General features: G+C 45.2%; 1 protein-coding gene and 1 long non-coding RNA gene across 3 annotated transcripts in view; one reads left to right on the top strand and one right to left on the bottom strand.

The window, feature by feature from the left end:
- Positions 1–2,865, top strand: part of LOC149121850 (uncharacterized) — a 62,434-nt gene extending 59,569 nt beyond the window's left edge. The window contains exon 3 of the long non-coding RNA XR_016222809.1: positions 55–2,865. This is a non-coding gene — a long non-coding RNA (uncharacterized LOC149121850). The remainder of the gene's footprint in view (positions 1–54) is intronic.
- STEAP4 (STEAP4 metalloreductase) lies at positions 501–22,424 on the bottom strand. 2 transcript variants are annotated; one of them, XM_089315844.1, is made up of 4 exons: positions 21,963–22,424; positions 12,614–12,685; positions 5,321–5,778; positions 501–4,335 (listed from the first exon to the last, which is right to left on the bottom strand). In XM_089315844.1, exons 3-4 carry the CDS (start codon positions 5,774–5,776, stop codon positions 3,709–3,711), a joined length of 1,083 nt encoding a protein of 360 aa, XP_089171970.1. In that variant the 5' UTR covers positions 5,777–5,778; positions 12,614–12,685; positions 21,963–22,424; the 3' UTR covers positions 501–3,708. The 2 variants fall into 2 exon arrangements, with proteins under 2 accessions (XP_089171970.1, XP_089171969.1); XM_089315843.1 differs by lacking the exon at positions 12,614–12,685.
- Between the last annotated feature and the right edge of the window lie 5,249 nt (positions 22,425–27,673).

Here is a 27,673-nt window from a genome sequence, read left to right as displayed (position 1 = left end):
GCTTACTCCAGGCTGTGTGCCCTCTCTTCATCAGATTTTATTTTGCTTTTAAAGGCATAGGAAGAGGCTTCAGGCTGCAGCTGAGAACCCGTGCAAGGTGTCCAGTGTCCGGCCACACAGTCTAAATCCGCTGCTCTCTCAACCCTCTGCCCTGGTTGGTGGTGTCTGCCCACAGCAGGAAGGCTTTGTGTCCTGATCTCCCATGACTCCAGCGTGGGATAGTACAGGTCTCCCCCTGTTGAGCCAGCAGGTGCCACCCTTCTCTGAGGACAGTGCTCAAGGACACACTGGCGTTTACCCCCCAGCTGAGCTCTCTCTGTATTGCATGAAGCACAAACCCGCTCAGGTGCCTTCACACCAGGACACGGCCCTTTTCCTCATCCCCGAAATAAAGGACTTCAGTCCCAGATGCTGGAACAACTGTGATTCAAACCCACCCAGGGACAATTTTTCTTGGGAACGCAGATGAGTCAAGAGCAGAATGAAACAGAACTAGAAAATATTTTTAAAGGAACATTTAATGAGTATACATTTACAAAAGCTTTATCCCTTAACACAGGGAAGGTGTACAAAACAAAAGGTCTGTGAACTCAACAAACATTTTCCTATGAATACAGAAAGGCATTTAGGCTAATTTCTTAATGTCAGACAGTTTGTTAAAAGGAACATAGTTCACTCCAGGGACTTATTTCGATCTCTTCTAAACTGCTTCCTTATGTAAACTGGAGGAGTCAGCTGTTGTTAAGATGCTTAAATTGATTGAGGGTCAGGAGGGTTGGGAGGAGAGCGCTTTGCTCTGCTCTGCTGGTGGGGCTCAGAGCCCTGTGCTTGGGGCTAAAGAGCAGGCCTGGCAACACGGCTGTGAGGGCCAGGTTTAGAGCTAACTTTGGGCTTGCTCCAAGGCCTTGAGCACAGCACAGAGCCCCCAGCTAGAGCATTCTCCCCAGGTGTGGCACTTCCTAGTTTTTTGAGACAGCCCCTGGTTGTTTTACTGGTTTACTCTTACTGAGCAGTGTGGTTAGCTCCAACGCATCCCTAGACCAGCTGACCAGGACTTGAACTCTTTAGCCAGAGAGCAGGCCCCAATCCCAGCACACACGGCGGTTCTGCAGGATACGGGAGAGCAGTGAGGTTTTCCTGGCTTCTCCCTGCTGCCCTGAGTCAGCACCACACACCACGGCTCTGCTCAGTGTCGTCCAGCTTAGGTTGATCAAGGATACATCAAAGGAGCATATGTTCTGTGTATCTTTGCAGGTGTTTATAAGTAAGCACAAATTGAAAGAGAAAACAAAACCTGTAATGGTGTGATGAAACCAACGAACACCCTAATCCAATGTTACTGGCATTGATAAAGTCATTTTAGATGGAAATTGGCAGCATAGAGCAAATGCCAGCGAAACTTCTTTAATCCCAATTCCTGACAAGTGTTTTGAGGAAATAACTGAATGTATGGGAAAATGTTAATAAGTGTAAAAATATTCTTGAAATGTTATTTGTTGTAATCAGAAATAGAAATAGGCTATATATTCTGTGAGGGCTCTGGTTAAATAAATGCCCATTTGGTGGATATTATATGGCTATTAAATACATATACCATGTATGAGGCTATAAAGCCTTAGTAAATTAAATCAACAGGAAGGAAATTGAATATATAGAACTGTCTTTGAAAAGTTTTATTCAAAAAGATCCTGGATGGTGGAGGATAGTCTAATATATTTTAACCACTTTGTACAGTGTCACATACAATATGTGACAATAAAAGCAAAAATGAAAGGCAAACAAATTGCCCTTGTAGAGTAGGCAGAATGACGTCACACACACAATGCCAATATTTTGCACCATCTGCACAGAAAGAACCATCCTGTAGCCCCACAGGAAATGAGAAGGAACCAAGTCTGCGTACCAACTCCCGCCCAGACCTCTCTGCCCACAGCTTTCCAGAACTCTCGTCTATGTGTTGGTCACATGTACACTTCCAGAATTTCATTTAATTTTGAAAATTATAACAGACAAATACAGATTACAGGACCTAAATCTTTATACTAGAAATTATTTTCATTGATAATTAGTATTAAACAATATTTGGAATATATGATTTACAAAGCATAGCACAATGCCTAAATAATACCAGTAACATAGTACAACTTTGAAATTTTTTTAGCACGTTAGCTAAAATTCTGGTTTACCGTAACATTTTTGTGCAAGGGCTTTTATCAACCTTGCCTTGTTTATTGTACACTGAAAAAATCCAAAGTGCTAGCCTTCCATTTTTGCTCAGTCTTTCCTTTCTCTGTTTCTTACAGATCTTACGACAACTGTATAGATTTGCATATATGCAAGCATGGTCACTTCCAACCAATTGCAATATGTTTCCTGTAAAAAGTAGTTCTCTACAATAGACATCCAGATTGGTGAAAGCAAAATTAAGGAATACATGAAACTCGAGAATTTACTATGGCAGTATTTACGATCGCCTTGACTTCCAAAAATAAGTCATCTTCTTTTTCCTTTGTTTGGCCCTTTTCTTCAAACCTACCTAACACAGCCTGCATCAGCGGCCGCCATCATACTGTCTTCTCTTTGACTTAACTCAGCCCTTGACTCAGAGGAGGAAGTGGCATGAACTTCTGGATTTTGCAAGACATTAGGAAACATATGTTAAAGAAGCTTGTTGGTGTGAAACCACAAAGCTAATCTCAACACCAGCCCCATGGCCCCTGGGAAAAGCAGCAGCAGGGGCCTGCACAGATTCACCACCCATTTGAGATAGAAGGCTGTTCTCTTCCAACCTGTCAATTTCTCAAAGTCAGGCAATGGTTTCCTTCTGTGTTCATAAATCTCAGGCAGCGCTAGGACAAGCAGGCTTCCCGGATACACCCATTGTTCCTCCCTAAACAGTCAACAATGGTAACTCGATGTTCTCAAATGATTGCATCAGAATTCTTATTCTGCTTTATATGTTGATTATTCACACTCGGAAGGCTTGGGTTCTTCCAGGCTTATTATATGGTAGTAGCATCAACTGAGTTTTTCCCACTGTTTGAGAGGAATCAGGCCCTTCACAAGAAACCTCCATGCTATTGTTAGAGAAATAATGTACAGAAACTCTAGAAGCATCATCAATGTGTTATTGACTAAGCTTTGAGACTGCAGTAAGAATGATCAAAAACAGTTGTAAACTGGAACTGACTTAGAGGATTCCCTCTTGGACTGTTTTAAGACTCTTTGCGCTGGTTCTCTTTGATCTTTGGAGTATGCTTAAGATAATATTTTATATTTGCTCAGAATTGCTTAGTTTTCTAGTTATTGAGGACAACTCACAAGTCACATTAAGGGTATGACAATACCAATTTGTGAGTTCCTTTGCATTGCCGTGGCCTCCTTAGCTACAAGAGGGTTGGTTTTGACTTCCAAAATGAAGCAGCATACATAAAAATAGAAGCTTGAAAATACATGAGTTTGCTTGCATTTGTTGACTGCCACGGGAAGGAATTCAAGTGGGTGTCACTAGGTTTTCTCTGCCCTCAAATCTTTCAGTTTGCCAGCATCTCAGTGAGCCGTGGGAATACAGCTCTGGATCCAATAAACCTGGAAATCCAAATTCTATTCTCAATAGTTGTATGAGATCTCAACTGGATTCATGTAAGGAGGAAAATAAAACACCAGGCATGACATGTCTAATTCCAGTTACTTTAAAGATAAAGATGCTTAGGAAAGTGATCCTCTATAATCACGCAATGAAAAATGAGATCGCAAGGTTCCTCTTTGCTGCAAGAAGTGGGGAAATATAAGAGAGTAGAGACCCACCTGGATCACGGTTATGTTCCTTGACCTCCATCGCACATAATAACGCATGGGAATCACCAGCGTGTAGAGGACGTGAAGGAAGGCAAATCCCAGAGCTATCAAGCCAAGCTGCTTTCTGCAAAGCATCCAGTGGTCAAGCCAGCTGGGGAAGCGGCGATACTTTGTACCGTGGTACAGCTGTAGAATGGCAGCAATAACTCCAGGGAGGTAAACCAGAGCAAGCAGCGTCAGCGCCGTTATAGGACACATGCGGTTCAGGATGGAAATGGCCAAGCGGAACGTATGGTCTTCCTTTTCGTATACATAAGGGTAGATTACTTCTCTTATAACACAGTAGAAAAAGAAGAAGATGCACAGTGCAGCAGACAAATAGAAGGGGAACCTCCACATTGGAAACAGTTGCAGGGGGTAGTTCTCGATCTCCTTGGCTGCCAGCAGAGACCCTTGGTCCAGTGGGGTGAGTCCAAGGTTACGGACAACATCCATCACTCTCTGCTTTGCTCTGCTGTCGTTTCCGCAGACAAAAACCTGGGCGAAAGTAATTCATTCTGTATTTGCTTTTTATTTAATAATTACTTTGTAAATCTATATAGGTTGACAATCCCTAATCCAAAAATCTGAAATCAAAAATGTTCCAACTTCCCACACATTTTGAGTGCTGACAACAGGCACCAAGCAGAAAATTCTGTATGAAATTATTAAAAATATGTATAGTACTATGCAAAATAGTATAACTTCAGGCTATATGTAAAAAGGTGTACATGAGGCAAATCCATTTCATGTTTATACTTGGGTCCTATCCCTAAGAGATCTCATAACATATAATATATAATATGTGTGTATGTGTAGATTACATATACATATGCAAATATCCCCAAATCCCAAGAAATCCAAAATCTGAAGTTCTTCTGGTCCCAAACATTTTGGTTAAGGGATATTCAAACTTAAGAAGTACAGAGAACAATGTCATGGAATGAACAGTAGACCATTTTTCAAGGATTTAGAATTATCATACCTAACAGGGTATTATTTTGAACTTCTACATGTGTGCTGGATAGTTAGGTACTAGAGATTTTAGTCAAGGATGGTTTTAAGCTGATCATACCAATGGTTCTACACTTGAGCAAGTTGATCGTGTATATTTGTAGATGCCGCATCCCTGTGATACCTGCGTGCATCAATACAATCAATTTCAGACTTTGTGTGGGAATGGGAAAGAATCTCCACTGAGCTCCACTGGTTTTTGGTACCGACAAGAGGTCTTCAGAAACTGGTCCACCAGGTTCCAGCAGACTAAAAGTTGATCAGACTAAAATAGGTGCAGAGTGAGAAATGAATTGCAAATTTGACTGTTCTCCCTGGTCAAATCCAAGAAAATTCCTCTTGGCACATATAAGCAAAGTGAAATTTCTAGTAGGTATTTTATTTTGGAGTTGTATTTTAGAATCCTTGGGGAAGGGCGCGTAGAGTGATTCAGTGTACAAAGCTGGAGTGCAGATTCCTTTTATCTTACCTGCCGGCTTGCGTCCAGTGCTCCTGATTGGAGAGCCCACGCTGAGATGGTGTTAAATGCTTTTACTACGTGGGCTCCAGGCATCAACCGAGCAAGGTACTCTGCATTAGACTCTGAATACTGATTGATTTTGACGTTGTTGCTGACATCAACTAGTATTTTCCCACTGAGAACCTCCGTTAGTTCCCTGAGAAAATCGTAATGCTCTCGGTGGATTGCTAGGATGATGATGTCAGACCTCTGGGCTGCTTCTGAATAGCTCAGGACCTCCGCCCCGCTGGTCATCAGGCTGGACATCCGAGGGTTTCGACTTCCAAACACAACAGAGTAACCACACTGGAGCATTTTCAATCCCAGTGATCTTCCAAAATCACCAGTGCCAAAAATACAGATGGTTTCTTGCTTTTCTGGAGAACTCATAGTAAGAGGAAGTGCCTCTGTACACATTTTATCCATAACTGAAAGATAATAACACAGATACCCAACAAAATATTAATAGTCTGGGCATGGAAAAATTAATGAGAGTTACATCAGGAAATTAGTCTAAGTGGCTAACGTTTAAATCTTCTAATGATTTCAAGTGTTTCCAAATTTGAGTGAAAATTGTTATACATATTTTCATATGTGACTTAATTATCAAAATCACTAGAAAAAAGCGTCTATTGAATAATGGGATTCAGTGAAAAACGAAGACATGGATTTTTTTAAACTGTGGGGGTACATTACAATGATATTGAATGTATTGAACTCATAGTTCCAACCTATAAATTTTGAAAATTTGGGTAAGGAATGGGATGCTCATCCTATTAAATAAGAAAAGCCCTATCGAGCTAAAATAAATAACATGGTACCACCAAAGGAATGGAAAAAAATCTCTGTTGAACCAAGAAAAAAAAAAAAAATGGACCCAAACATTTGTGATGAAGATGGTATCTCGAGCCATCGGGGGAAAATGTGGATTGTTCAGTTACTAATGTTGGGACAGCTCAACAGCCAATCGGAAGAAAAAACGGAATCTATACTCAGTCTAGTCCCAGTAAATCAAAAGGTATGAAAGACTGAACTTTTTAAAAAAGAAGCTACAACTAAGAGCTAGGAGCAGTCATGGAAATTATTCTATAGGGGAGGCCTTTTCCTTACATCATTATACTATTTTAGACAGACAAATGGGATGACGTAAAAATAATTCTTGTAAAGCAGAACCAGTAAGCAAAGTCAGGAGATAATGAACAAACTGAGAAAAATGTTCCAAACTCACACAGATCAATAAAAAATAATCAATTGCTCATTAAGAAATTGGGCAAAAGATGTGAGCTGACAGATCATCATAAGAAAACATTGAAGGTGTTTAAATGTAAAAAGTAAAAGATACTTAACTTGCATTTATTTCAGTTTGGGCAAAATTAAAACTGATATTACGAACAATGTGGCTGTATTACTTTTAAATATTTGTGAAATTTAAAAATAGTGTCTTATCTCAAGCAGTAAACTAGGTTAGTATCTATACTTAAGACTGTTATTTCCTATGTCTACTGAATTTCTCTTAGAATTCTTGTCTTCCCAGCACTAGTTTGAAGGATTCGCTTACTCATGTCCAATGATCTATCTGCAGTGCTCAGAGGACCACTGAACGCTTAGTGAACTCGTGTTCACAACAGGAGAAGGGTGGAGTACAGGGGCTCTGCGTCCCAGTCTCAGTGTGAGATACAGAGGAGGCGGCTGATCGGTTACTGACTGATGCGGAGCAGTATAAGAGCAGGAAAATAGCAAGGGAGGGTTTTTGTTTGTGTTTTGAAAGAGTTACAGAGAGAGGGGGAGAGGGGGAGAGGGGGTGGGAGAGGGAGAGGGAGACTTTTTCATCCACTGGTTCACACCCCAAATGGCTGTCAGGGCTGGGCCAGGCCAACGCCAGGAGCTTCATCTGGGTCTCTCACGAAGGACCTAAACCCTAGAGCCATCTTCCACTGCTTTGCCCAGGCCATTAGCGGGGAGCTGAATTGGAAGTGGGGCAGCCGGCACACGAACCAGTGCCCCTGTGGGATGCTGGCATTGCAGGAGGCGGATTGACTCGCTACTCCACCCTGCTGGCCCCTGGAGGATGAGTAAAGAAAGACAGGACGTTCTTACTGTCCCTCTGGGCAAGTTACTCGAACTCTCTGTGCCTCAACTTCATCATCTTTAACATGAGATCTTGATAGCACCTGCCTGAGAGACAGAATTCGATGCGTCCACATATCTCAAAACAGTTCTGGAGACGAGACATAGTAAAGGCTCAATGAACTGGCTATTTTACGAGTCTTCAGAAACTTAATTATTGAATTTATTTTCTAGTAATTTTTAAACCTTCATAAAGTCTATGCAGTGAGGTTAGTCATGCTTCTACTACTGATTGTTGTAAATATATAAAAAAGAACCTGAACTAGAATACAGTGACAAGAGGCTCCTGTTCTCCCTGCTTATGTCCTAAACCCTGTGTGAAATGGCCTTTGAGCATATGAGTTTATCAAAAACACAGATGCAAAATCACTTTATTTTACAAGAGGCTTGTCAGTCTACTTGGGCTCTTACCCCAGCCATGAAAATTTAGTTTTGCTCTCAAATTTCAAAGACACCACTGAACAAATATAATAGACAGGAAAATATCACTGACTTAATAGAAATACTGTATAGTTATTCATTGGGCAGTCAGTTACTCCTGTGCAAGTGAGTAAACTGTAAGGGTGGTGATATTTTTGCCACATGAGCTCCATTTCGGGTCACCCTGGTTCTGCTTCTGGTCTGTAGCCAATAACTGAACCCGCTCAGAATCCTGTGCCTAATAGGGACCCTACATGTGGTCTCTTGATTCTTGTCCTGGGCTTCTCTGAGACCTGTGCCAGCCCAGTGCTCAGACATGCACAACCCTGGTGGCCACTGCAGACCAGTGGGGCTTAGGACTCCATGGCTCAGTGCTTCCTCTGGCTGACACTTTACATTCGGACCCTCAGCAAGTCCCAGCGGAATGCAGCACCGGTCATACGTAGCTGTGGACAACTTAAGTCAGCCTTGCACTGTCTTTCCCAGGTCCCCTGGCTAGGCCTCCTGGAATCATGTCCCTAATAAGTCATTGCATACACGCCTTTGTCACAAGATCTGCTTGCATGATAATTTAGGACAGCACCATATTTTAGTATTTTTAATGAAAAAGATCTCAGATCCATGGTAACCATGTTGGGTGATGTAATAAACAGCATGTAAAAAATCAAAAGTACTTCTAAGGAAGAATTTGATTCTGAACCCTTGGAAAAATATAAGAATTTTTTATTAAGTTGATGATTAAGCTTGTGATTATAAATTGAAAGTGCATCAACTCAAAAATTAAAAAAGGGGAGGAGGGTGGGAGGGTGGGAAGTATCATGTTCTTAAAACTATGCTTGAAATACATGAAATCAGTTCCTTTTATATAAATAAATAAATAAACTAGGATTTATGCACACAAAACCACAAGAGACCTCAAGTTGGGGCTGTGTTTTCCAGTAAGCGCTTTATAAAGAAGGTGGCTACACCCACGTGAGACAGAGCTGTGTGTAAACATGGGTTCATGGTGCTATTGAGGTTTCTTATGCAAAGACTTAGTCTCTTGGTTCTACTTTTAGATGTCAGATGATGCAATACAAAAACAGGAAAGGTGGTAAGCAGGAGGAAGCATCATGGAGGGAAAGATGGGTTAAAATAGTTGGAGCGAGGCCGGCGCCGTGGCTCAATAGGCTAATCCTCCACCTTGCGGCGCCGGCACACCGGGTTCTAGTCCCGGTTGGGGCGCCGGATTCTGTCCCGGTCGCCCCTCTTCCAGGCCAGCTCTCTGCTATGGCCAGGGAGTGCAGTGGAGGATGGCCCAGGTGCTTGGGCCCTGCACCCCATGGGAGACCAGGAAAAGCACCTGGCTCCTGGCTCCTGCCAGGATCAGCGCGGTGCGCCGGCTGCAGCGGCGGCCATTGGAGGGTGAACCAACGGCAAAAGGAAGACCTTTCTCTCTGTCTCTCTCTCTCACTGTCCACTCTGCCTGTCAAAAAAAAAAAAAAAAAAAAAAAAAAAATAGTTGGAGCGAGCCGGCGCCGCAGCTCAACAGGCTATCCTCCACCTTGCGGCGCCGGCACACCAGGTTCTAGTCCCGGTCGGGGCACCGGATTCTGTCCCGGTTGCCCCTCTTCCAGGCCAGCTCTCTGCTGTGGCCCGGGAGTGCAGTGGAGGATGGCCCAGGTGCTTGGGCCCTGCACCCCATGGGAGACCAGGAGAAGCACCTGGCTCCTGGCTTTGGATCAGCACAGTGCGCCAGCCGCAGCGGCCATTGGAGGGTGAACCAACGGCAAAAGGAAGACCTTTCTCTGTCTCTCTCACTATCCACTCTGCCTGTCAAAAAAAAAAAAAAAAAAAAAAAAAAAAAAAAAAAAGTTGGAGCGTAGTGCTCTCTCCTCCTTTGGCCCCGTGGGTGGGTGCTCCGCAAACCTCAGTTAAGGAGCAGGAAACCCAAGAGGAAGAGCTCTTGGCTTGGGAAATGCAGGGCTGGCTTCTCTTCCTGTAGCTGCGTCAGCCGGAGAGCCTCCTTGAGAGCAGAGTGGAGAGAGGTCGAGCTACCCACAGGGTGTTTGTGTGGTTAGGGGCCGGCACCCAGTGACTCGGAGGTAAAGCTGACGGTGCAGGACGAGGGAGCAGGGTCACAGAGAGGGAGGGAGTGGGAGGCTGACTTGATTTTTTGGGGGAAGCACATGAAAGGGACCAGGAGGGGTCCAGAAGGGGTGTGCTCACAGGCTCCCATCCTAAGCCCTGGGAGCCCGAGGGGGCGTTCTTCTGGGGCGTTCCCGACCAGGCCTCCCAGATGCTGGACCTGTCTAGTTTTGTTTGTGCCTTTGATGTCTCTTACCTCCCAGAGTCAGAGGCCCAGGCCAATCCCAACTTTGGAGGATTCCAGCATGTTAAAATCATGGACGTGTCCACACAGGATGGCAAAAGTCATATACTTTAAATGCAGATTCTTAACAAATCAATGCTTATTTTGAAAAACCCAACTTTTTATCTGAAATAATTGGAGATTCTTAGGACACTGTAAAGATAGTTTGAGAGGTCCCGGGGTGCCCCCTGACTTAGTCTCCCCCAGTGGCTACACCTTTCACAGCCGTAGCACGATGCCCAGATGAGGACGCGGGCACAGGCCTGTGCATGTGCACATTTCTGTCATTGCATCTCCTGTGCAGACTCTCGTCACCTCTGCAAGCAGGATACACACTACTCCACGACCACCAGTTTCCCCCTCACTACCCCTCGGTATACTGGGCCCCCTCCCAACTACCAACTCTCGTAAACTGTTCCCTGTTTCTTTAATTTTGTCATTTTTAGAATATTAAATGAAATCACAGAATACCTAAGTCTCTTAAGACAGACACTTTGGCTGGTGCCGCGGCTCACTAGGCTAATCCTCCACCTGCGGCACTGGCACCCAGGTTCTAGTCCGGGTTGGGGTGCCAGATTCTGTCCCAGTTGCTCCTCTTCCAGTCCAGCTCTCTGCTGTGGCCCGGGAAGGCAGTGGAGGGTGGCCCAAGTGCTTGGGCCCTGCACCTGCATGGGAGACCAGGAGAAAGCTCCTGGCTCCTGGCTTCGGATCAGCGCAGCGCGCCGGCCGTAGCGGCCATTTGGGGGATGAACCAATGGAAGGAAGACCTTTCTCTCTGTCTCTCTCTCTCTCACTGTCTAACTGTGCCTGTCAAAAAAATAAAAACAGACACTTTTTCACTCAGCACAATGCCCTCGGGAATCCATTTGTGTGTATTAATAGCTTTTTAATTTTATACCTGCATAGTGTTCCACGATATAGACAATCAGCAATTTGCTGAACACCTTATGTCAAGGAGGCCATCTGGTTATTTCTGGTGTGGGCTGTTGCAAATAGAGTTGCTGTCAGTTTTCCTGGGCAAGTTTGTGCAGCTAAGTTTGTGTTTCTCTGGGGTAAAGATCCAGGAGGGCAACTGGGGTGGATGGCAGGTGCAGGTGCTGAGCTGGGTCAGAGTGCTGCTCCATTAATGTCCCTACAGGCAATTGACGAGTGCCACAATTTTTTTTTAACCATTCTGATATTTCACTGAGGTTTTCAGTTGTACTTCTCTAATGGCTCAAGATGCTGAACATCTTTGTGTGTGCTGATTTGCCTCCTGTATGTCCTCTTTGGTGAGAAGTCTTTTTGTATCTTTCATTATTTTCTAATTGGACCTCTTTTTTAAAAGGCTGAATTTTGACAATTCTTTATATATTCTACATATAAGTCCTTTGTCAGATATGTGATTAGCAAATAGATTCTCCCAGTCTATAGCTTGTTGTTTTCCATGTCTTAACAGAGCCTTTCATAGAAGAAAAGTTTTTAAACTTGGTGATATCCAGTTTATTTAATGGATTATGATTTTAATATCTCCAAATGTTTCATGAAGCACTTGGTCCTGAATACTTCTAAAAGTGTTATCCACTTTGACTTGATATTGTATAAAGTGTTAGTTTAGGTCAAGGTTCATTTTTTCCTCTATGAGTATCTAACTGTTGCATTACCATTTGTTGAAAAACTTCTCCTTATTTTATTGACTTGCTCTTGTACCTTTGCCAAGAATGAGTTGTGGGTTTCTCTCTGGGTTCCTGATGCTCTTTCAAGGATCTGTGTATCTAGCTCTATGTATAACCTCACAGTGTTGATGGGTGTAACTACACAATCAATCTTAAAATCAGGTAAAGTAGTGCTTTCTATTATGTTCTTTTTCAAAACTATTGCGGCTATTCTAGCTCTTTTTCCTTTGCATATAAAATTTAGGATAATCTTGTCTGTATACACAAAAAATATTTTAAATGTTCATACTTTTAAAAGGTCAGTATTTCAAAAACATTATTAAAATACAATGCCAATGAGTGATGTTTTAGGAGAGGACACAGATTGTTAAACCCTAAGTTCATATACAAGCCCGACAGTGGAACGTGGATAATCTAATAAATGGACACAAGTTCAAAGCTATATGATGGGCCATAGTCCTAGCCTTCATTCAGAGGTGTCAAAATCAAGTTTTGGAAGTCCTTTGTTTATTAGCGGCCTGGGGCCAAGTGGCACTTTGGCCATTCCTGATGCCCTGGAATAGACTCCGCTACCAATTTCACTGAATAAGAAGGTTTGGAAACCTAACTATAATTCTTCTAAAGGGTGGGCACCTTTGTGTCTTGCACTTGGAACACAGATCATTCCCTAAAGAATTCATGGACTGAAGAGAAAAATAACTACATACTTACTTATTCTTCCACAATACCATTTGTGGAAGACAAGGAAAAGAAAATCTTCCCCTCTCTCTGATGCACATGGCCCTGAAAGAAAAAATTAGTCTCCACACATTCCTCTTATTTCTTATATTCTGAAAAATCTACGGAAAGTACAAATGAAGATAAATTCCTTCAAGAATCAATCTTAATTACACCCGTCATTAGCAGACCTGTTTCTTCACTCATCTAGTCTTACGTAATTAAACAAACTGAAAATGTAAAAAAAAAAAAAAACAAGTTCCCTGTGACAAATGGAGATAATCATAAACCAACTCCGAAGACAAAGCTGTCAACACAACCTACAGTTTTTAGTCCTAGGAAGCAGTATCCTGGGACCCACCCTAAGGAATGTGGGCAGTGAAGGCCTCGTGTGCCGGGTTAGGCTTAGGGGGTGCGGACAGACAGATGTCTTGCTAGCCTTGTATCCTGTTTCTCTTCACTCACTGAAGTAACTTCTTAGAACCACTACGGCTTATGAAAATACAATATTCCTGCAAATAGTTAGATTAGGAGTCAGTGGTTCTCAGCCGTGGTGCACTGTCACATCGCATGCAGAACTGGCCCAAAAAGCCAGGCTCTTGGAGAGTCTCAGTCCACCCGGCACTGGTCTGGGCTGCAGCCTGGACAAGCTTCCCAGAAGACCGGAATGTTTAGCCCAGATTGAGAACCACTGCCTTAAACCTCTCTCTAGCTCCCTCCCACATCAGCTAGCAGCACTCAGCCTCCCAGGAGGAGCTGTGACAATGCAATGCTAGGGAGCCACCCCCTGAGGGCAGGAATCAACTGTTCTGAGGCTGAGCCCCAGGGAATCAATTCAACAAATGAAACCCAAGCAAACTTCAATGATTCTAAAGAGCAACCCTGGTTGAGAGCCACTGGAAATCAAAAAAGGTTTATAATGTGTGTTTCTTTTCAGGAGGCAGAAAAGACAGAGAAGAGAGTTTTTTAAAGTTGTTAGGAGTGGTAGAAATATTTCTTCTGCTTTAAAGCTTGTTCTTTAAGCAACCTTTGGCAGAGAGGCCAAAATTCTTAGGAAAACCGGAGGCATAAAGTGTGTGCCTTAGCAGGCCTGGAAAGGAAGAGAGGGTCAGGGATGCCAGCTTGACCGAAGGCATGATGGCAGCCTCAGGTACGCCTCGTTCTGGACCCTCTCAGGGAAACCTTGAAACGCTGTCTTCCAAGGGGCACAGGGGTTATATATAGTTCAGTTGAGTGTAGAATGCTATTTCTTACCAGCAACATTTACGTGCAACAGTGCAATAGCTCATCCATCATTTGCATGAAGCCATACTACTGGCTTCATATTTATTATTTTAATTTTTAGCAGATTCAGTATGATGTGTAGATGCCAGTCCAAGAACACAAAGATGAATTGTGATATGCTCATCCATTCCCACATGGGAACTCCCCACACACTGTCCACTCAGGACACACACATGCACGTACACCCATTGCTGTCGTAGCACACAGTGGTCTGGCATGGCACCTTCTGGGAGCTGGGTGTAAATGGCACCTTCAACCTGTATACGATGTCACAGGATTTCTCAGTTCAGTTCGGTGCCTGTAACCAGGGTTTTTTTTTTTTTTTTTTTTAAGTTCTAACTGTTTTGTTAGTGCTTCTAAATTTCAAACCCTGATGAAAGTCCTTGATAATTTGACAACATACTTAGAGTGAGCTAAAGCCCATCTATCAAATATCTTTTCCCTTCTGAAGGCAATGGGGCGAGCAGGAGTTCAGCAACTGTGTCGGCTTTCTTGTGATTCAGAGCATTTGTTTTAATATTTCCCAGGGAAAACTGGAAAGCAAAATATACTTTAAAAAGGTAAAAACCGTGCACTCAATGTGTACTGAATCCACCTTCTTCACTGAGCTGTTTCTGCATGTAGTGAGACCAAGCCTCTTCAGGGAAAATGGCACACCCCTGTCCTAGCATATTCCATTTACTGACAGGTGCGTGTTAGTGTGGCAAAATCAGAAGACCTCGTTTGCAAGATTGCTGATTACAGTTTATAAAAAATTGTGCCCACAAGCAACAGATTTGCTGGACAGTTCAATCCTGATTTAGTTTCTGTGTAAGTTATTTCACAATATAAATGTATATGATATTTTAGCCTTATGCTTTAAAGTAGCTCCGTTTGCATGGTAATTTCTTCTTGGTGATATTTATGCGTATTTTCAAAATCTTTCCTTTAATACACATATTAGCACGTCGCTTCACCAGATATTTCCTGGGTGCCTGTTGTGTACCATGGCCTACATCCTGAGAACAAAAAGAGGTGGGTGAAGAATACGGACAGCTGTATTGTAGCTGCAAAATGGTAACCCCTTTTTTGGGGCCATCCCAGATCTCTGAGCGGGTGTGCTTCAAACAGTGTGTGCATGTGCACCCTACTGTCAGGAAATTGGACTATACACACAGCAATATAAGTAAGGCTATTTCAGATGGCAGAACTGCTCTGAGAAATACACAGCAGGGTGATGGAATAGAAAACGTAGCCAGGAGTAGGGATTATCCCTTTCTGAGAGCTGGTCTGTCTGAAGTCTCCCTACGGAGGCCCAAGTAAAGTGAGGGTTGCCAGATGTAGCAAATAAAAATATGATAGCCCATTGGATTTGAATTTCAGGTACATGCATGATTTCTTAGTATCAGTAAATACCTCCTCCCCTACCCCCAATGTTTGGGACCATAGTTATACTAAAAAGCCTTCAATATGAAATTGCAGTTGGGCTGGGTGTTGTGTGTTTTACATGGCAACCATAAGTCAAGCTGAGACCTGAAGGATGAGAAGAGGCATTCAAGAGAGGGGTTTTCAAAGCAGAAGGGAAAGCAGCCCGGGCTTCCGTGTTAACTACGGTGGCAGGAAAGGGCGACAGGTGCGAGAATATCCCACTTAAAGATCACCTAATTTGCAACCAGGTTAGTGAAGACGTTATTGCCACTTCAATGTATTCCAGGATTGGGTCATGTGACATGGAAGATTACTAGATATTTTTCTGTATTTCTACATTTTTTAACTGAGTGAGAATTGGAGCAAAGTAATAGGATAGGCTGGAAAACTTTGAGTGTGTGTTAATGTCTATTTCTAATTGGTTACCAGTTAAAGCTAAGAGAGGCTCTCCTGAAATTCAAGTATAAATTTTTATTCTAGGTACATAAAACTTGTATTTGTAAAATACATAATATGCATGGAGATATTTCATAAAATTCATGAAAAAATTGAATTAAACAGTAGGTTTATTTTGATGCCAAAATCTTAAAATCCATACATAGTTTCTTATATGTATTTTTATGAAATTTTGGAAGATTCCTTATATACATGAACTTCAAAAACATTTTTAGAAAGCTTTTATTTAATAAATATAAACATCATAGGTACAACTTTTGGAATATAGCAGTTCTTCCCCCCATATCCGCCCTCCCATTTCCACTCCCATCCTACCTCCCATCTCATTCCCTCTATCATCCCATTCTCATTAAGATTCATTTTTAATTATATTTTTATACAGAAGACTCAAAAAAATTTTATACCACAAAAACATCTTTTAAATTGGTTTTCCATGAACTTTTTGAAATACCCTCTCAATCTTTACTTAGAGGGAAGAGGAATAAATCATCATTTAGTGATTTGCAAAATAAGTTGTAGCAGCCATGTGAGTTAATAATAACCACAGACTAACAGAAATCTATCACTTAAACATCTTTAAAGAAACCACTGCAGGTTGGTTGCTAAAAACCAGATTATTTCAGTTGTTTGATAAGATTATGTTATTAATGTCATATTTTGACATATAATGTCAACCTAATTTACTGATGATTAGTATGTATGCTAGCCGATAGAATGACACAAAAGGAAATGGGAGTGTTGTATGGTTTGACCAAGTCACAATGATGTAGCTAAAGATCGCCTTTGCATTAATGTTTTAGGCCTAAACCTGCTAGCACACAGACTGCTAATAACTGGCTACAAACTACCTCTGGCATGTGTTGCAATGCAGTGATTCCACTGGTCACGGGTCGCTACCACCCAGCACAGTGTGAGGAGGGGGAGGTACTGCAGAGCTGAAATTAGCTATGTAATTATACTTCAGGGGAAAATTACTTCTTTTTAATTTTAGCTCTTTGTTGATATTTTAGTTCAATTAAAAATCTCATTAATGCATGTTGCCACACTCTAATCGCAGCAGCATCTGTCTAAATAAACTAAGAGTGTTTTAGGATTCCTTGGCCAAGGATTTCACCACATGGGTTCTTTATCTGCTGTCTGGGCTGGCTAGTTCACTCAGCTCCAGCCTGCGGCTTTCAACAGGGTGAGGGAACCAGCCAGGTCCGGGTTAATTTACCTTGGCCTCCTTTTACATTTTAGATCCTGAATGACTCACAAACCTGTGGTTCACCAAAGATTCAGCCTTGGGCCCACGACTAGTGGGTCCCCACTGTCAGGGAAAGACCTCACTGATGTGATGGCCTCTGGTGGGTACAGTAGCGGGCACAGCCAGCACTGGCTCAATGTGACGAGCTGCAGCAGCCCTCCTAGAAACTTGGAGCCAAGGAATCATTTTGCTTTTCTAGGTCTATTGTACTCAGATATTTAGGAAGTAACTGGACAACACGAATTTTCAATGGACTGTTGGAGCAATTTTTTCATAGGAGTATTCATTTATCTTCCTATTAAGGCCACCAGGGGTTCCGTAAATATTAATCAAGATGAGGTCAGTTTTGCTATGGATCTGACCCCAACCCTGGTGCCCCTCCAACCACTGTGCTTCAAAGCATCTCCTGCTCATTTCTGGAAATCTGGGGGAGGCTCAGGCGCCATCAGCTTCTCCGGAGTGCCACGCTCCTCCACTTCTGATCTGATCCAGGTGCCACTGTCCTGTGTGGAGACCCTCCGAAGGAGCTGCAGATTGTCCCTGGCCTCCCATGCTCCATCTCCTACCCCAGGGGCCAGAGAGTGCTCTGGACACGTGCTCCTCACTCCGTTTTTATTACTCAGACACCACAGGCTTGAGAGATGCATCAGTTGATAAAATCAAAGGGCTTCTAATTCCTGGGTTTTTAGCCTCTGCTCCTTTCAGTGGTGTGCCTGCGTGGTACCTGCCAGCTCAGAGCTGGAGATCCGCCATGGTGGGAGGTTTTACACCAAATACCCAAATCACAACACGTTCTCCAAAGTTCCAGCAAAGGCTCCAGACCTGTCACCTAACACATGGGGCCAACACAGTTTTGGCTGCGAACCAGACACCTTCAGAGTCTTGTTTTCCTTGGGGCGGTAGACACAGGGCACTCTGTGCACCTCCACCCCCAAAGCTTTCAGTTTCTCAGGCTCTCCTCAGAAGGAGGGAAGCACAATTAAGAACTCAGTCTGAGAAAGTGCCAACTGGCCCACTGGTACGATAACTGCAATGAACCATTAACCAATTGCTCATTGCTTTCTCCTCAACCCACGTCAGGAGACTGAATGAGATGAAGAAATCACTTTAATACTTCGGTACCGAAGAGGAAACAACTGGAAGCATGATGGCTGTGTACGAATCCTTTGAACTGCTCAACTGGCTTATTATGCCAGGCTTTAAGGAACTACCAGAATGTTTTACTTAAATTACTTAAAAATTTTCCATATTCCTGTCTTGATGACTTCTCAATCACATGATGTGCCTCAATCACATCATGTCACTCTTTATTAGAATCCAAAGTTTTGTAGTTACAGATTTATCATGAAAGGTACTTAGTATAGTAACACAAAAGGATTACTAATATGCAGGTAAAATGTATTTTTTATGCATCTTTTGTATTGTTGTGGCTCCCCCCCACCTCCCTCCAAAATGTATTTTAAACTAGAAACTTGCTAGTTTAAGATACATAGTTATAATAGCTTGAGCTGGTCATTGGACACCACGAAACAGTCTCCAGCTTCTCCCCACGTGCAGACGGCGGACTCTGGATTTTGCCCCCTGCCAACAAGCACAGTGCAGGTGGCATCCACACTCACTGTCACCATCTTTGAGAAATTACAATCAGGATTATCAATCACATCTGGGCAGGATTTTTGTGCCGCTCTATGGCGGCCGCTGCGTGCTATGCAACAGGGGTTCTGGTCCCAGGGAGGACGCAGCAGGGGATCAAACCACAGCTACGCTTGCCACGGGGCTAAGAGCAGAGGGACAGGCGGGGAGGGTGGGAGCTCCGAGGGGCCACACTCACCTCCTGGGACGCAGGAAAAGAAAGCTGAACAAAGGCTGTGCAGAACTACCCCTACCACCGCTTCACTTGAGCTCACATCTGTCTACTTCCCTGCTGCTCACAGGCCCACAGGACCGGTGCCACGGCGCTCTGATGACCTGATGGGAAACTTCACTCTGTTGCTGGTGCACATCTTTTTCTGTTAATATGAGGGGCCGAGGTGAAAGAGACATCTAGTTTGTGTTCCCATCGCTCTTTGAGAGGTGTACTATGTGGCTGCATCAAGTCACCTCTGAGCCGCTTTTTTATCCAGAACTGGAGTCCCTAGCTTTTCACAAGGGCCCTTCTGCACACACCTTCCTTCCTGTTAAGATGAAAAGTGAACTTGAGCTTGGTGTTAGCATTGACCACAGGATCTCCGCTTAGGAGAACAGCTTCCTCTCAGAACTTTTCGGAACTGTGTGACTGCCAGGGTGCGGCACGGTGCGGCCTTCCCGCACACGCAGAGGGGAGTGCGGTGAGCAGTCAGCGCCCTGCTTAGTTAATGAGAGCAGAACGACGTCCCTCAGGAGGAGAGTGCGCTCACTCTTACAGGGGTGCAGTTCTGAACATGATCTTCAAGCAGCGAAAGCCGGCTGTGTTCGTTCTTCCTTCCTGATACTGGGAGAACAAACTGTTTATGTTTTCGGGCCAAGTATGTTTCCTTATCGTGCACTGGTTTAAGCGTTCATTATCCTTTCCATTATTTATTTAGTTTTGTTCCTTCTCAGACTGGTTTCTTATAATTCAAATCACTTTACAAGTGACTTAACAAAAACTCTGAGCCAATGTCTCATGTGGGGCTGTGCAGGAAGTCTTCCTAATTAACCAGTAAATCATTCTCTTTGGACGTGTAAAGAACAGGTGACTGCAGAGACCTTGTCTTTGTAAACTTTATTTCCTTTGTAAAAACAACTTTTACTCATTTTCATTTTACTGAGAGGCAGGGAGAGAAGGATAGAAGGAGAGATGGGGCAGGGAGAGAGACAGAGACAGAGAATCAAGAGCCTACATCTACTGGTTCACTCCCCAAATGCCGGCAACAGACAGGGTTGGGCCAGGCAGAAGCGGGGAGCCCAGAGCTCCATTTTTCAGCTTTCCCATGTGGGTGGCTGGGACCTCAGCATGTAAACCATTATCTGTTGCCTTCCAGGGTGTGCCTTAGCAGGAATGTGGATCAGAAGTGGAGTAGCTGGGACCTGAACCAGGTGCTCCGACATGGGCTATCGGTGCCCCAAGCAGCAAACACATGCCCTGTAAACCTCCCCCAAAAAGCTCCCCCAGAAAACTGCATTAGCTGCAGCCTCTTCTAGATTCTTCTAGTAGGCATCACGGGCAGGTGTACCTGCCGACACTTAACAAATGATCTCCTCAAAGAACAACCACAGAGCCCCAGCGCGTGGGTGCCGTAGCAAAGCCTGAAGTTGTGAGAAACCACTGTGGTGGTGTTTCCCTCTGCTGCTGCTGTGTGAGAACTTATCAGCCTATAGAAGATGTTCCCAGGAGACCACTGTCAGGCAGCAGTGGGTAAGAAGACGAATGCCGCAGAGAGCTGGGCGGGAGGGTCAGGAGCACCCGCGTGTTTCTGCGGGCACCTCCAGAGTGAGCTCCACTCACACGCAAAGGCAACTCTGCACCCTTTCCGCCTTGCTTAGTTCATCCCTCCTAGTACTAATTAACAGCAGTAGCAATAACGTGCAGGACATAGCTGCAGTCCCACCAGAGGCACATAGTGCTGGAGCTGCCCAGGGTTCCTTCAGTCTAAAAATCTGGCAACACAGGGCAAGGATTGGGGTGTTCACTTTTTTAACAGGCTTATGAAAATATCTTTGGTTCCTTATAAACAACAGTTAGCAAGCTGCCACCGGCCGGAAGGATGGGAATCTGTCAGGTTAGGGGCCAGGGTTTATATATATTAGTTTGTGAACCTCAAGTTCTACGAACTTCAGCCGAACCATAACCATGGCCAACGGAGAGAGCTCTGACCCAGTTTCTCTAGCGCACGCAGCAGTGAATTGACAGCCTCCACGCCTGATAATGGCGAGTGCTCTGCTCTGTTTCTGGCTTGCAGTGTTTGCCGTGGAGGTAGAACACACGCAATGCAATCTCAGTGCTAAATTATAGCATTCGGAACATTGCAGGGCCTTGCCAAAGGCCATATCTCAAAGAAGTTACTGCTTCAAATAAATGTGCCATTTTATAAAATTACACCTACTGTATCAGAAAAAAAATGTTCTTTCATGTGAGTGACATTTCTGTGGCTGCCATTTACAGCGAATGGGACATCCTCACATAGCCAGGCTGGAGATGGGTTTTGACAGCGGCGAGCACCCTTCGAGTGGTGAATGGGGAAGAACTTCGAGGTTCTTCGGCGAGCAGAGGCTTTCTCTGCACAGCTGGGTCGTTTCCTTACAAAAACCAACCCGGCGTTATTATGAACAAAGTAATTGGGTTATAGGGGTAGCATTCACAAGATTTCCAGCACTTAAAACCCACAGGCCTCTTTAGTCACGGCGTGTCACTTTGTCAGAGCTGGATTTTGGGTATCCTGGGGACCAAGCGCTGTTTACTTTTCACTCGGGGAAACTGAGGCTGAGGGGATGGGCTGCGGTCTCGGTCCCCTCCCCCACTCTCCATTTCACACCCACCTTAAGCCATTCCCAAACGACCTTCCTCCCGCCTGTCTGCAAACCGGGAATCCAGGCTTTATTTACTCTCCATTGCCAACTGCATTCCAAACGAGGTTCAGCGGAAAAGCTATTGCAGATTATCTTAAGGAAATGCAAGACGAGGTTGCAGGTCTTGGCTACGGGGCAGTGCGCCCTCCTTCAGATCTGAGACCACCTAGGTGGGCACAGCCCCTCAGCCCAGGATCGCGCGCTCGGGCGGCCCCGTCTCCCCTGCTGCGGACCCGTCTGCACGTGCTCTCGGGGAAGCGAGGGGCTACGAAACTTGGGGAAGCTGAGTTTGTTGAGTGGCTTCCCCTGGAGGGATGAGGGCGCGCACCTCTGGTGCCAGTAGACCAGGGAAGGGGAGTGGGATGCGCCAGGGACCCGCCGCTTGGCGAGGGCTGGGAGGTCCCCGCCCGCAACGCGACCCACCTGCTGGAGAGGCGCTTCCAGGGCGGGCAGGGTCCCGGGCGGGGAGAGGAGAGCGCGGCTCGGCGGCGCGGGCGGACGGACGGCTCAGCTCCGGGCGGGCTCCGGCTCCGCAGGTATAAGAAGCCCAGCCGGGAGGGAGGGGACGGCCCGCTAAGTTGCGCAAGAGAAGCGGTTTAGAAAGCGTTTCCAGGAAGGGCTCGCGCTGGAAACCCCGCGCAGCTGGAAGGACCAGAAGTTCCTGTGCTGAACTTGCCGCTGCCCAGCGCGCCCTGGCGACCGTGGAGTTCAGGGCTTTCCCCCAGCGGCTCAGGCTGCTCTGTTTGTCCTGCTGCCGCCGTGTCTCAGGTTACAGATAAAGGTGACATCGCGTCGCCCTGCCTGGAAGCCCTGGGTGCCCGTGGGGTTCACAGCTTGAATGATGTTGAGTTTTCAGGACTTAATTTGGATATCTTAAACCACGCAAAAGAGACAAACCAGATAACAGGATGAGAGTATCTCACTGCGTACACTTGTGTCTCTCTATCTTTCAGGGGCTGGTTCTGGGACCCTGGAGGGTTTTGAAATCTTCCAATGCTCAGATCTCAGACGTAAAATGGTGTAAGTGCAGATAATCTTCACAATCTTCCATTGTACTTCGTCATCTCTAGATTACTTAAGATATTCAATATAGTATAAATGGAATTATGCTGTTAAGGGAGAAAGCCTGCACCTGTCCAGGACAGGTGCAGTTTTATTCTGGAAGGATTTTAATCTGTGACTGGTTGGATCTATGGATGGGGAACCTGTGGAAACAGAGGGTCAACTGTATACACAGCTACGCTGGTGCTTTTCTGTTTTGTATTTCTTTTTTAATTTACTTGAAAGATACAGACAGGGAGATCTTCCATCCAGATTCACTTCCCCAATGGCTGCACCAGCTGGAACTGTGCCAAGCCAAAGCCAGGAGTCCAGAACTCAACCTAGATGTCCCACCTGGGTGGCAGGGACCCAGGTACTTTCGCCATTACCTGCTACCTCCTGGCCCATTAGCAGGAAGTGAAATTGGAAGCAGAGCCAGGATTCAAATCCAGGTGCTCCGTAACCGAATGCGGGCTTCCAGAGCTGTTTCTTAACTGCTCCACCAGATGCCACATCCTCCTGTGCCTTTCTACAGGAGCCCCTCACGAGCCACAGCCAGGCTGGTTTGAGATTTAAATAATCATAACCAGAGGAGCAAAGCGCCTCTGACTCCCAAACTCTGCAGTCTAGAACCCACACTCCTCCCAGTCTGCCTCCCTCCCGCCCACGCATCTGGGCTTCCATTCCATGGCTTGCCTGCCCGTGTCCAGATGCTTTGTCACATGAGTGACCTGTTTCCAGCGCTATTGAGCCAACTTTCCATTTTCCTGGTTTGCACTCTCCCTAGGGTATCTCGTGGATACAGCCCAGACCCCGTGTCCTCCAAGGAATCTTCTCAGAGCCACTGGATACAATTAAATCTTTCATTTCTCCATGGAGTAAAATCTCAGACTGTGCCAAATGGGCAAACTGATTATTTAAGCAGGAACCAAAACTTCAGAAAGAGCCATTTGGCCAATCTTTTCCTCCATGCTGAAACCATAAAAATCTTTCTGGGAGAATGTCCACCAGACCAAGGCTGGAAAATAGTCTTGCTCACCAAAGGCTGACAACAGGGGCCGCAGAGAACCCGAGTAAACACTCTGGAGTAACCTCTGTTTTCAACTAGCTTCTGCGTATCCCCTCCGTATGTTTTAGGGAACATCCCTGTTGTTTACTACTCGAGACCGTGGGTCTTGTCATCCACCACAGAATCGTTGTTCTTTGTCTAGAACATTTAGAAAGGTCATGCTTTGGTCTCTGTTGTTATGATCCCCATGGACATGGACATTTTATGGAAAAAAAATTTTTTTTTGACAGTGCTTGTATTCACTGGATTCTTGGATCCAGCCCAGGAGCCTGTGTAAGAAACTAAGGGGTGGGGTGGGTCTCTGCCCCGCTACAGCACCGTAGTGGGTACATTCCCCTGTAACAGGGCAGTCTGCCCCTCAGAAGAGCTCTTACGTATGGATCTCTTCTCTGGGAGTACAAGCCCCAAAGGTTGTCACCTGATCCTTTTCAGTCTGGAACCTCCCACAATGCCTAGCACAGCACTTTGCACAAAATCAGTCTTCAGTATCTGCTGCACTCATTATTAAAAATTCTGCCAACGATTCTGTTTGTAGAGACTAACTGATAGCATGCTAAAGCCAGGGATGAATGGATACCTTTGAAAAGGTGTCCATTGCTTCTTTTCTTTTATTTCTTTATTTGAAAGGCAGAGTTACACAGAGAGAAGGATCTCCTGTCTTCTGGTTCACTTCCAGATGGTTGCAATGGCTCAGTCTGGACTAGGTTGAAGCAAAAGATTCACTGGGGCCTCTCATGTGGATTCAGGGGCCCAAGCAATTGGACAGTCTTCTGATACTTTCCCAGGTGCATTAGCAGGGAGCTGCGTTAGAAGTGGAACAACTGAGACTCCAGCCGGCATCTGTGTGTGATGCTGGTGTTTCAGGTGGTGGCTTAACCTGCCACACCATGATGCCGGTTCTTCATTGCTTCAGTAGCATCTGACTTTCCCTGGTTGAAGACGGACAAGCAGGAGAAGTGTGTGTTAGTAGGAAAGAGGCCTCATGCTGGCTACACTTGCCTCCGGTCTAGAATCTGGATTTAGATCTTACAGGCACAAAATGTGATCCTTAGCACACGGACCGTGAACCGACGCTTACGACCAGAATGCAGATCTCTTGGTGTCTGTGGATTATAAAACAAAATAGTTACTGTGAAGAGTTGCTGAGACAACCAGACATTCTGGCCACCACATTCTCTTCCTGTAAGCACATTCCACGAAAGCCATTTACATACAGAAAGCTGCGAGGTAAACGGGGGAGTGGGCCATAGGAGAGCTGCGTCCACAGTGATGGATTTGCCACTGGACACAGACAGCTGGGGTCTATGGGCCAGGTCACTCTGGTTTCTGGGTAGCGTTTGGAGCCACTAGGAGTTGCACTAAGGGACGGCCATGTTCCCAAATGAAGCCTCCAAGTCATAACAGAACCATTGCTTTCTTTACTGATTGTGTTTAGGTGGGTGAAAAATCTCGAGGCCCAGTTGTTATGAGAGGCAGATGTATTTCAGTTATATAAGCTCGTTTTTTTTTTTTCTTTGCTAAAGGCGACCAGAGTCCTAGAAAAGGGAGATTAAATTACTGAGATATGAGAGATAGAAAAATTGCCTTTATTAGCAGTAAACTTAAGAGACACTTGACTTATTTATCTTGTGGTAGAAAGATTTATTTCCCCCTCAGGCCAAGGAGGGACACACAATTCATAACTTTCTTAGTTGTTCCTTCAACCCTTGCTGTAGGGGAAAATTAAGCTTCTGGAAGATGCCAGCAACCTGAATACACAAGGATTTGCTGTTGGCAGGATCCACCTTCCTGCCGCGGTCTGATCGTCAGAGCTCCGGGCAAACTTTCCCAGATGTTGGGCCTCACCCATGGGCTTCAGGGTTTCCAGGTTCACTGAGCCTCTGAGCCTCTGCTGCTCTTCCCCCACTCTCCAGCCTGCTGCCTCAAGTGCAGTAGATGGCAGACTTCTGGAAAATCACTGAAGTAGGTCTAGGGCCAGTGATCCTTAAGCGGCATTGAGTGATCCTATGTGCCTCTTAGGCACATTGGAATCTCCTTTTCTAGGTCCTTCTTGTTCTTCCAGGGCCTGCCCTCTGTGTTGGCTTAGGTCTGGGCTATCTTGCTGCCCTTATTCTTACATTATAGTGCACCATGTATTTTAAAGAGTTTTACTTGTCTGAAAGGCAGAGAGAGAGGGGAGAGACAGAGACAGAGACAGAGAGAGATCTTGAGTTAGCTGACTCATACTCCTGAGTGCCTGCATCAGCTGGGACAAGTCAGGAGCCAGAATTCCATCTGAAGCTCCTACGTGGATAGAGGGGACCCACGCACTTGACCCACCCACAGCATTACCTGCTGTCTCTCAAGGTCTGTATTATCAGTAAGTGGTGGAGGGGGGACTCGAACTCAGGCACTCTGATATGGAGCACAGGTGTGCTGAGTGGCAGATAGCCACTGTGTGACAGTGCCTGCCCCTGCCACACTTTACTGTGGGCAGAGCTCTCATCAGGTACTGGCCCTGGAGGTGACTTGATGGCCAATTATTAACTGTGTATGAAAAACTCAGTGACTTAAAGATTCACCCGCTCCCTGGTTTTGAAAAAATGAAAAGTACAATGAAAGGCTCCTCAGGGACTCTGCCTAGCCAGTGAAGTGAATCCCTGATCGTGGCTATTTTAGAAATCCTGGAACATATCTTTGAGTGACTTCTGCTTCCCTGCCATTCAGGGCTGGGGCTGGGGTGAGGGCAAGGACGCGATTCCTGTGGCTGGAGTTTCTGAGCTGCTTCCCAGTGCATTTGGAAATTCAATTTCCTGTCTCCGAAAACATCTTTTTCTATTTCTTCCCTATTCTCCTGGGAAGTAGGCAAATAGGGTCCCCCTCCTGCGCCCCCTCTCCTGTGGAGCTGTGCGGCGTGTGGGGAAGGAAGGAGGCTGTGGACCCCGCTGCACCACTTTCGGGGATCCCTGCCAACCCAGGCAAGGAAGCAAAAGCAAACAACCGTTTACTGCCCGTTCTTACCCCAAAATAAATACTGAAGGGAAACTGCCAGACGCTGACCTGGGCCGAGTTCCTGGATCACGGCTGTTGTGGGCACCGCAGGGTAAAGCAGCGGATGGGAACCCTTCTTCTCCCTGTTTCTCTCCATTTCTATCTCACTGCCTCACAAATAAGTAAATGAATTAAGTTAAAAATTAAGGCCTGGAGGGGAGGGACAGCCATAGCTGCTTCTGGGACTGAGAATGGGCGGCGAATCCTTGTCCTCTTTATCTGGCTCCCTAGCTCCTTGGGGCACAGTCCGAGTTACTTTTGGAGTCTCCTGGAGCACAGGCCGGGCTACGGATGGAGCATCACCACTAGACATCTGGGGGTGGCCCACGCCGCACCTGCTGGCCTCAGAGGAGTTTGCTCAGTGATGGTGTCCTCAGAGGAAAAGATAATCAAACCAGTTTGAAGAGGTGTGGAAATGTTTGTTAGTGTTTGGATAAATGCAGCTGATATCAGTAGAAATGTTCTTTTGGTAAATCAAAAGCTGGAGCTAGGCCACCCCAGTTTCAACAGTTCAGCCTCCTGGCCCACATAGCCAAGCATCGAGCTGCTGGCACGGCGTGAATCGACAGTTGCGTGGTGTTTACGGTGACTCCTGGGGAAATACTTCCAGTACAGCGATCTGTGCCTCCCGCCAGTGAAGGCAGTTTTGCAGGATTCTCATACCTTAAAGAGGAGACCAAAAAAATAGTGCTTGTAGTTCTGTTAGCTTTGAATGGAATTAGCAGTGGAACAGCATAAAACAGATCCTAGGAGGAAAAGCAAAAATATAAGAATACTGAAAACACTAGGCCATTATTTTTTCCTGCATTTTTTTTTACTGTTTGTAGCGATCAATACTTGCTAAGAGTAATTTTTCTCTCTTGGAATTGCTGTAAAGATAAGTATAAGATAAAGATAAGTATAAAGTATAAAGTGAACCAGCAGATGGAAGACATCTCTCTCCCTCCCCTCCTCTCCCCCTTCTCTCTTCCCCTCCCCCACTTCCCCTTACTCT

This window comes from Oryctolagus cuniculus, chromosome 16, assembly GCF_051225735.1.
Source record: "Oryctolagus cuniculus isolate XC-2025 breed Fujian yellow rabbit chromosome 16, ASM5122573v1, whole genome shotgun sequence".
NCBI classification, from domain to species: domain Eukaryota; kingdom Metazoa; phylum Chordata; class Mammalia; order Lagomorpha; family Leporidae; genus Oryctolagus; species Oryctolagus cuniculus.
Note: the sequence above shows the minus strand (reverse complement) of the source record. Positions and strands in the feature narration are given on the sequence as shown.

Bases quoted from the DNA above. Each gene is read 5' to 3' on its own strand.
- STEAP4 (XM_089315844.1), bottom strand. From the start codon at position 5,776: ATGGATAAAATGTGTACAGAGGCACTTCCTCTTACTATGAGTTCTCCA. The intron at 4,336-5,320 runs GTAAGATAAAAG...ACTTTCGCCCAG, and splicing joins CACTGGACGCAAGCCGGCAG to GTTTTTGTCTGCGGAAACGA.